This window comes from Oncorhynchus nerka, unplaced genomic scaffold, assembly GCF_034236695.1.
Source record: "Oncorhynchus nerka isolate Pitt River unplaced genomic scaffold, Oner_Uvic_2.0 unplaced_scaffold_1219, whole genome shotgun sequence".
Classification (NCBI taxonomy): domain Eukaryota; kingdom Metazoa; phylum Chordata; class Actinopteri; order Salmoniformes; family Salmonidae; genus Oncorhynchus; species Oncorhynchus nerka.
In genome coordinates, this window is record NW_027040115.1 from 63,780 (window position 1) to 75,490 (window position 11,711).

Here is an 11,711-nt window from a genome sequence, read left to right on the forward strand (position 1 = left end):
ACACTATATATTACACTGATTAACTACACTATATATTACACTATATACACATTACTTGTTAACTACTAATTATATGATTATCTACACTATATATTACACTGGTTAACTACAATATATTACACTGATTAACTACATTATTATATTACACTGGTTAACTACACTGTATATTACACTGGTTAACTACACTATATGTTACACTATATATTACACTGGTTAACTACTCTCTATTACACTGGTTAACTGCACTATATATTACACTATATTATTAATCGTTAAATCATTAATTCATATCATTAATCGATTAACTACACTATAAGGTCATTAATTTCGATAACTACACCAGTATAGTCATTAATCGGTTAACTACACCATATGTTACACTATAGCAGTGTCACACCGACAACTACAAATTATATAATACACCATTACACCGATTAATCATTACCATAGCAATGGCCACCGACAAATACACCGATAACTGCCAATATACCGATTAATCCATACCAGCAGGCCACCGACAACCACACCATAGCAGCCACACCATGGCGAAGCCACCGACAACCATACCATATCACACTATATATCACACTGAGCCAATCATTAATACACCGGTTAACTACACTATATATCAGCCACCGATATATCACACCGAGCCAACTACACTATAGCAGTCACACCGATTAACTACACCAGCATATCACACCGACAATCGCGTAATATTTACACCGGCCAGCAGTATCACACCATAGCAGTCACAATCGACGAGCCACCACACCATATATCAGCCACCAGCCACACCGCCAACCACACCAGCCAGCTACCGGCTGACACACCAGTAAATACACCGACAACTACACCATATGATTACACTGATATATCAGATACACCGGTTAACTACATTACATATCACACTGAGCGCATTACACTGCCAACTACACTGAGAAGATTACACTGGGTTAACTACACCATATTACACCGATTAACCACTCATATCACACTCATATTACTTCATGACTGGTTAACCATTAATTATACAGGCCATTGACTCCTGGTTGCTAATCAAGACTATATCATTGACTGATTAACTCATTACCCATGGAGCATTACACTGCGAGATTACACTGATACCCACTGAGTATTACACCGGTGCCAACTCACAATTGGTATAAGTCACAATTCATATATCACCGATTAACTCACTATATAATACACTGACAATCACACTCATATTACACTGGTTAACTATTATTCAGTATATTACACTATATAGTTACAATTGGTTAACTGTTTAATTGTATAGTTATACTGGTTAACTGGCTAATTATATATTACACTGATTAATCATTAATTATATAATATTAATTGGTTTTCAATTCATATCACACTGGTTAATTCATTAATTAGGTATATTTGAAGAATTAGTATAATTGAAGAATTCATTAATTATATATCATACTGGTTAATCATTATTCATATATTATTAATTATATATTACACTGGTTAATTAATTATATATCATACTCGATAATTCATTAACTATATATTTCATACTGATATTCATTAATTAGCATATTGTTCGGTTAATTCATAATTATATGTTACACTATATATTACACTGACTATACTATATTTACAATTATATAGTCATAATTGATTAATCTCATTAATTCAGTATATCATTACTGATATTAACTGGTTAATTATATTACACTGATATTAACTGTTACTATATATTTAATTGATTAACTCATACTATATAGTCATTAATTGATAATAATAATTATATAATACACTATATAGATTACACTGATTAACTATAATTATATATCGGCTGGCAGTCATTACCGATTAATCATTAATTGGTATACTACACTGAAGCCAATCATTACCTCATAGGCCATTAATTGATACAACTACAATATATAGTCATTAATTGATGAATCATTAATTATATATTACACTGATAACTGGCTGGTTTGAGAGATTACACTGATACACCATACTATAAATATTACCGATTAATCATTAATTCATATAGTCATTAATTATATGTCATTAATTGATTAACTATACTATATAATACACCATATAGTCATTGAATTTGATAATCACATATATCACACTCATATATCATTACCGATTAACTACACCATATAATACACCATACATTACACCGGTTAACTACCCGGATAACTACACCATATCATACCCAGCATATATTGCATTAACAACTACACTATATAGCCACAATCATTACACTGAGCCACCACGGCAGATTACACTATATAATACACTGATTAACTACACTATATACAACTGTATTACACTGATTAACTACACCATAAGTATTACACTGGTTAACCACATATAATACACCATATAATACACTGATACATATAATACACCGATTAACTACTATAGCTCAGACTGATTAACCATACCATATAGTTACACCGAGCCAACTTACACCAGTATATATAATACACTGAGATATATTACACTGGTTAACTTCATATATTACACCATATAGTTACACTGGTTAACTACACCAGGCAATACACCATATGGCCACACCGAAGCCAATCACACTATATATTACACCGGTTAACTACACCAGCAGGTTACACCATATATTATAATACACCACACTATATATTACACTATATATTACACTTGTTAAACTATACATATATTACACTATATATTACACTGATTAACTACACTATATATTACACTATATTAACTACACTATATATTACACTGATTAACTACACTATATATTACACTGATTAACTACACTATATATTACACTGATTAACTACACTATATATTACACTATATATTACACTGGTTAACTATATTATATATTACACTGGTTAACTACATATTATATTAACACACTATATATTACACTGGTTAACTACACTATATATTACACTGATTTAACTACACTATATAGTTACACTGACAATATACACTATATATTACACTGAGTTAATATATAGTAAATATATTACACTGAAGTTAACTAACTATATAGTTACACTATAATTACAGTGTAATATATAGTATAGTTAATCAGTGTAATATATATATAATTACACTATAGTTAATCAGTGTAATATATAGTGTAATATATAGTGTAGTTAATCAGTGTAATATATAGTATAGTTAATCAGTGTAATATATAGTGTAGTTAATATAATATATAGTGTAGTTAATCAGTGTAATATATAGTGTAGTTAATCAGTGTAATATATAGTTAATATATAGTATAGTTAATCAGTGTAAATATATATGTAAGTGTAATATATAGTGTAGTTAATCAGTGTAATATATAGTGTAGTTAATCAGTGTAATATATAGTGTAGTTAATCAGTGTAATATATAGTGTAGTTAATCAGTGTAATATATAGTGTTACACTATATTACACCGGTTAATATATAGTGTAGTTAACCAGTGTATTATATAGTGTAATATATATATAGTTAACCGGTTAACTATATAGTATAGTTAATCAGTGTAATATATATGTAGTTAAATGTACACTATATAGTATATATACTGGTTAATATATAGTTACACTGATTAATCATATAATTATATAGTCATTAATATATATAGTTAACCATGTAATACATAGTATATTACACTCAGTTAATATATACTATAGTTAATCAGTGTGGTTAATCAGTGTAATATATAGTGTATTAACAGTGTAATATATAGTGTATATGGCGTAATATATGTAGTTAATCAGTGTAATATATAGTGTAATATATAGTGTAGTTAATCAGTAATATATAGTGTAGTTAACCAGTGTAATATATGTGTTAATATATAGTGTAGTGTAATATATAGTGTAGTTATATAGTGTAATATATAGTGTAGTTAATCAGTGTAATATATAGTGTAATATATAGTGTAGTTAATCAGTGTAATATATAGTGTAGTTAATAGTGTAATATATAGTGTAATATATAGTGTAGTTAATCAGTGTAATATATAGTGTAGTTAATCAGTGTAATATATAGTGTAGTTAACCAGTGTAATATATAGTGTAGTTAATCAGTGTAATATATAGTGTAGTTAACCAGTGTAATATATAGTGTAGTTAAAGTGTATATAGTGTAGTTAATCAGTGTAATATATAGTGTAATATATAGTGTAGTTAATCAGTGTAATATATAGTATAGTTAATCAGTGTAATATATAGTGTAGTTAATCAGTGTAATATATAGTGTAGTTAATCAGTGTAATATATAGTGTAGTTAATCAGTGTAATATATAGTGTAATATATAGTATAGTTAATCAGTGTAATATATAGTGTAACATATAGTGTAGTTAACCAGTGTAATATATAGTGTAGTTAATCAGTGTAATATATAGTGTAGTTAATCAGTGTAATATATAGTGTAGTTAACCAGTGTAATATATAGTGTAATATATAGTGTAGTTAACCAGTGTAATATATAGTGTAGTTAATCAGTGTAATATATAGTGTAATATATAGTGTAGTTAACCAGTGTAATATATAGTGTAGTTAACCAGTGTAATATATAGTGTAGTTAATCAGTGTAATATATAGTGTAGTTAATCAGTGTAATATATAGTGTAGTTAACCAGTGTAATATATAGTGTAATATATAGTGTAGTTAACCAGTGTAATATATAGTGTAGTTAATCAGTGTAATATATAGTGTAGTTAATCAGTGTAATATATAGTGTAGTTAATCAGTGTAGTTAACCAGTGTAATATAATAATATATAGTGTAGTTAATCAGTGTAATATATAGTGTAGTTAACCAGTGTAATATATAGTGTAGTTAACCAGTGTAATATATAGTGTAGTTAATCAGTGTAATATATAGTGTAGTTAACCAGTGTAATATATAGTAGTTAACCAGTGTAATATATAGTGTAATATATAGTGTAGTTAACCAGTGTAAATATAGTGTAGTTAAAGTGTATATAGTGTAGTTAACCAGTGTAATATATAGTGTAATATATAGTGTAGTTAATCAGTGTAATATATAGTGTAGTTAATCAGTGTAATATATAGTGTAATATATAGTGTAGTTAATCAGTGTAATATATAGTGTAATATATAGTGTAGTTAATCAGTGTAATATATAGTATAGTTAATCAGTGTAATATATAGTGTAGTTAATCAGTGTAATATATAGTGTAGTTAATCAGTGTAATATATAGTGTAGTTAATCAGTGTAATATATAGTGTAGTTAACCAGTGTAATATATAGTGTAGTTAATCAGTGTAATATATAGTGTAGTTAATCAGTGTAATATATAGTGTATATAGTTAATCAGTGTAATATATAGTGTAGTTAATCAGTGTAATATATAGTGTAGTTAATCAGTGTAATATATAGTGTAGTTAATCAGTGTAATATATAGTGTAGTTAATCAGTGTAATATATAGTGTAATATATAGTATAGTTAATCAGTGTAATATATAGTGTAACATATAGTGTAGTTAACCAGTGTAATATATAGTGTAGTTAATCAGTGTAATATATAGTGTAGTTAATCAGTGTAATATATAGTGTAGTTAACCAGTGTAATATATAGTGTAGTTAATCAGTGTAATATATAGTGTAGTTAATCAGTGTAATATATAGTGTAGTTATATAGTGTAATATATAGTGTAATATATAGTGTAGTTAACCAGTGTAATATATAGTGTAGTTAATCAGTGTAATATATAGTGTAGTTAACCAGTGTAATATATAGTGTAGTTATATAGTTAACCAGTGTAATATATAGTGTAATATATAGTGTAGTTAATCAGTGTAATATATAGTGTAGTTAACCAGTGTAATATATAGTGTAGTTAATCAGTGTAATATATAGTGTATATAGTGTAGTTAACCAGTGTAATATATATAGTTAATCAGTGTAATATAGTTAACCAGTGTAATATATAGTGTAGTTAACCAGTGTAATATATAGTAGTTAATCAGCGTAATATATAGTGTAGTTAATATAATATATAGTGTAGTTAACCAGTGTAATATATAGTGTAGTTAACCAGTGTATATATAGTGTAATATATAGTGTAGTTAACCAGTGTAATATATAGTGTAATATATAGTGTAGTTAACCAGTGTAATATATAGTGTAGTTAATCAGTGTAATATATAGTGTAGTTAACCAGTAATGTAATATATAGTGTAATATATAGTGTAGTTAACCAGTGTAATATATAGTGTAGTTAATCAGCGTAATATATAGTGTAGTTAACCAGTGTAATATATAGTGTAATATATAGTGTAGTTAATCAGTGTAATATATAGTGTAATTAATAGTGTAATATATAGTGTAGTTAATAAGTGTAATATATAGTGTAATATATAGTGTAGTTAATCAGTGTAATATATAGTGTAGTTAACCAGTGTAATATATAGTGTAGTTAATATAATATATAGTGTAGTTAACCAGTGTAATATAGTGTAATATATAGTGTAGTTAATCAGTGTAATATAATCAGTGTAATATATAGTGTAGTTAATCAGTGTAATATATATAGTTAATCAGTGTAATAATAGTGTAGTTAATCAGTGTAATATATAGTGTAATATATAGTGTAGTTAATCAGTGTAATATATAGTGTAATATATAGTGTAGTTAACCAGTGTAATATATAGTGTAGTTAATCAGTGTAATATATAGTGTAGTTAACCAGTGTAATATATAGTGTAGTTAACCAGTGTAATATATAGTGTAGTTAATCAGTGTAATATATAGTGTAGTTAACCAGTGTAATATATAGTGTAGTTAACCAGTGTAATATATAGTGTAATATATAGTGTAGTTAACCAGTGTAATATATAGTGTAGTTAACCAGTGTAATATATAGTGTAGTTAATCAGTGTAATATATAGTGTAGTTAACCAGTGTAATATATAGTGTAGTTAACCAGTGTAATATATAGTGTAGTTAACCAGTGTAATATATAGTGTAATATATAGTGTAGTTAATCAGTGTAATATATAGTGTAATATATAGTGTAGTTAACCAGTGTAATATATAGTGTAGTTAATCAGTGTAATATATAGTGTAGTTAACCAGTGTAATATATAGTGTAGTTAATCAGTGTAATATATAGTGTAGTTAATCAGTGTAACATATAGTGTAGTTAATCAGTGTAATATATAGTGTAGTTATATAGTGTAGTTAACCAGTGTAATATATAGTGTAGTTAATCAGTGTAGTTAATCAGTGTAATATATAGTGTAGTTAATCAGTGTAATATATAGTGTAGTTAACCAGTGTAATATATAGTGTAATATATAGTGTAGTTAACCAGTGTAATATATAGTGTAGTTAACCAGTGTAATATATAGTGTAGTTAATCAGTGTAATATATAGTGTAGTTAACCAGTGTAATATATAGTGTAGTTAATCAGTGTAATATATAGTATAGTTAATCAGTGTAATATATAGTATAGTTAATCAGTGTAATATATAGTGTAGTTAATCAGTGTAACATATAGTGTAGTTAACCAGTGTAATATATAGTGTAATATATAGTGTAGTTAATCAGTGTAATATATAGTGTAATATATAGTGTAGTTAATCAGTGTAATATATAGTGTAGTTAATCAGCGTAATATATAGTGTAGTTAACCAGTGTAATATATAGTGTAGTTAACCAGTGTAATATATAGTCAGTAGTTAATCAGTGTAATAATATAGTTAGTGTAATATATAGTGTAGTTAACCAGTGTAATATATAGTGTAATATATAGTGTAGTTAACCAGTGTAATATATAGTGTAGTTAATCAGCGTAATATATAGTGTAGTTAACCAGTGTAATATATAGTGTAATATATAGTGTAGTTAACCAGTGTAATATATAGTGTAATATATAGTGTAGTTAATCAGTGTAATATATAGTGTAGTTAACCAGTGTAATATATAGTGTAGTTAATCAGTGTAATATATAGTGTAATATATAGTATAGTTAATCAGTGTAATATATAGTGTAATATATAGTGTAGTTAATCAGTGTAATATATAGTATAGTTAATCAGTGTAATATATAGTGTAGTTAATCAGTGTAATATATAGTGTAGTTAATCAGTGTAATATATAGTGTAATATATAGTATAGTTAATCAGTGTAATATATAGTGTAGTTAATCAGTGTAATATATAGTGTAGTTAACCAGTGTAATATATAGTGTAGTTAATCAGTGTAATATATAGTGTAATATATAGTATAGTTAATCAGTGTAATATATAGTGTAGTTAAGTTAATCAGTGTAATATATAGTGTAATAGTTAATAGTGTAATATATAGTGTAGTTAACCAGTGTAATATATAGTGTAGTTAATCAGTGTAATATATAGTGTAGTTAATCAGTGTAATATATAGTGTAGTTAACCAGTGTAATATATAGTGTAATATATAGTGTAGTTAACCAGTGTAATATATAGTGTAGTTAACCAGTGTAATATATAGTGTAGTTAACCAGTGTAATATATAGTGTAGTTAACCAGTGTAATATATAGTGTAATAAGTGTATATAGTGTAGTTAACCAGTGTAATATATAGTGTGTTAATCAGTTAATCAGTGTAAGTGTAATATAGTGTAGTTAACCAGTGTAATATATAGTGTAGTTAACCAGTGTAATATATAGTGTAGTTAACCAGTGTAATATATAGTGTAATTAAAGTGTAATATATAGTGTGTAGTTAATCAGTGTAATATATAGTGTAGTTAACCAGTTAACTGTAATATATAGTGTAGTTAACCAGTGTAATATATAGTTAATCAGTGTAATTATATAGTGTAATATATGTGTAGTTAATCAAGTGTAATATATAGTGTAACATATAGTTAATCAGTAGTAATATATAGTGTAGTTAATCAGTGTAATATATAGTGTAGTTAATCAGTGTAATATATAGTGTAGTTAATCAGTGTAATATATAGTGTAGTTAAGTGTAACAGTGTAACATAAGTGTATATAGTGTAGTTAATCAGTGTAATATATAGTGTAGTTAACCAGTGTAATATATAGTGTAATATATAGTGTAGTTAACCAGTGTAATATATAGTGTAATATATAGTGTAGTTAACCAGTGTAATATATAGTGTAGTTAACCAGTGAGTTTTATTGAGTTCATCTAGAGGGGGGGGGGAATATATTCACTCAACTTGCTACCAAAACAGACAGACAGGAACATAAACAGACAGGGAGGCAAAATCAGACAAACACACTACTTACACAAGTCATTGTCTTCCATCCACGTAGAACCTGCAGATAATACTAAAAAAACAGATAGATATGTCAACATGTCTAACTGACTAAAACCATCATGTTATTTTCAAACCCTGCTGGTACCTCCTCAGAGCCTGGTTCCTCTCTACCCAGTACAGCCAGTAGAGGCCTGGTCACCCCTCAGAGCCTGGTTCCTCTCTACCCAGTACAGCCAGTAGAGGCCTGGTCACCCCTCAGAGCCTGGTTCCTCTCTACCCAGTACAGCCAGTAGAGGACTGGTTACCCCTCAGAGCCTGGTTCCTCTCTACCCAGTACAGCCAGTAGAGGCCTGGTCACCCCTCAGAGCCTGGTTCCTCTCTACCCAGTACAGCCAGTAGAGGCCTGGTCACCCCTCAGAGCCTGGTTCCTCTGGTCTACCCAGTACAGCCAGTAGAGGACTGGTTACCCCTCAGAGCCTGGTTCCTCTGGTCTACCCAGTACAGCCAGTAGAGGACTAGTCACCCTCAGAGCCTGGTTCCTCTGGTCTACCCAGTACAGCCAGTAGAGGACTGGTCACCCCTCAGAGCCTGGTTCCTCTGGTCTACCCAGTACAGCCAGTAGAGGACTGGTCACCCCTCAGAGCCTGGTTCCTCTCTACCCAGTACAGCCAGTAGAGGCCTGGTCACCCCTCAGAGCCTGGTTCCTCTGGTCTACCCAGTACAGCCAGTAGAGGACTGGTTACCCCTCAGAGCCTGGTTCCTCTGGTCTACCCAGTACAGCCAGTAGAGGACTAGTCACCCCTCAGAGCCTGGTTCCTCTGGTCTACCCAGTACAGCCAGTAGAGGACTGGTCACCCCTCAGAGCCTGGTTCCTCTGGTCTACCCAGTACAGCCAGTAGAGGACTGGTCACCCCTCAGAGCCTGGTTCCTCTCTACCCAGTACAGCCAGTAGAGGACTGGTCACCCCTCAGAGCCTGGTTCCTCTGGCCTACCCAGTACAGCCAGTAGGAGTACAGCCATGACTGAGTCATTCAGCTTTATGTTGGTGAGGCTATATGACTGATTCACTCAGCTTTATGTAGGTGCTGAGACTATATGACTGAGTCACTCAGCTTTATGTAGGTGAGGCTATATGACTGAGTCACTCAGCTTTATGTAGGTGAGGCTATATGACTGATTCACTCAGCTTTATGTAGGTGCTGAGGCTATATGACTGAGTCACTCAGCTTTATGTAGGTGCTGAGGCTATATGACTGAGTCACTCAGCTTTATGTAGGTGCTGAGGCTAAATGACTGAGTCACTCAGCTTTATGTAGGTGCTGAGGCTAAATGACTGAGTCACTCAGCTTTATGTAGGTGAGGCTATATGACTGATTCACTCAGCTTTATGTAGGTGCTGAGACTATATGACTGAGTCACTCAGCTTTATGTAGGTGAGGCTATATGACTGATTCACTCAGCTAAACATTGTGATTATAAAGCATTTAAATCTTATTGAAGATAGAAGCCTTCTGCTTTTGTTTATTAAGCTACTGTGTAGTCTGACAAACTGTAGTTAACATGTCAATCCTGGACCAATGATGATCAGCTATTCCACATTGTATTCCATTTCCAGCAACGACTCACTGATGGTTGAAGATGGTCGCTCGTCATCTTCAACCATCAACTGTCTTCTGACTGTGACTAGAGCTTGATGTGCCGTGATGCCAGCAGATTACAGATGGCCTTAGCCGATCGATGAATGAAGGTGATGATTGGTTTAGTTTGAACAGGCAGACTGGCACTAAGAACAGAGGGAACGTTTCCCCAGTCAGCTCCATTATTAGTTACATTATTAGTTACATTGGTTTAGTTTGAACAGGCAGACTGGCACTAAGAACAGAGGGAACGTTTCCCCAGTCAGCTCCATTATTAGTTACATTGGTTTAGTTTGAACAGGCAGACTGGCACTAAGAACAGAGGGAACGTTTCCCCATTCATTGTCAGACACAGTAGGACCCAAAATGTATGGGGATATATGGCTGATAACTCAGTATATTGATGATGTAATAGAGTTGGGTTCACCCTAGTAAACTATAGGAGGATATATGGCTGATATCTCAGTCTATTGGGTTCACCCTAGTAAACTATAGGAGGATATATGGCTGATATCTCAGTCTACTGATGTAATAGAGTTGGGTTCACCCTAGTAAACTATAGGAGGATATATGGCTGATATCTCAGTCTATTGGGTTCACCCTAGTAAACTATAGGAGGATATATGGCTGATATCTCAGTCTATTGATGTAATAGAGTTGGGTTCACCCTAGTAAACTATAGGAGGATATATGGCTGATATCTCAGTCTATTGGGTTCACCCTAGTAAACTATAGGAGGATATATGGCTGATATCTCAGTCTATTGGGTTCACCCTAGTAAACTATAGTAGGATATATGGCTGATATCTCAGTATATTGATGTAATAGAGTTGGGTTCACCCTAG

The 11,711-nt window shown here is 30.7% G+C and overlaps 1 protein-coding gene across 1 annotated transcript in view; it reads left to right on the forward strand.

Annotated features, from left to right (window-relative positions):
- Positions 1-10,858, forward strand: part of LOC135569069 (butyrophilin subfamily 1 member A1-like) — a gene marked incomplete at its 5' end in the record, with an annotated part of 72,084 nt that extends 61,226 nt beyond the window's left edge. Inside the window, one exon of the mRNA XM_065015912.1 lies at positions 10,845-10,858. Coding sequence (XP_064871984.1) covers positions 10,845-10,858 — 14 coding nt within the window. The remainder of the gene's footprint in view (positions 1-10,844) is intronic.
- Positions 10,859-11,711: the final 853 nt, after the last annotated feature.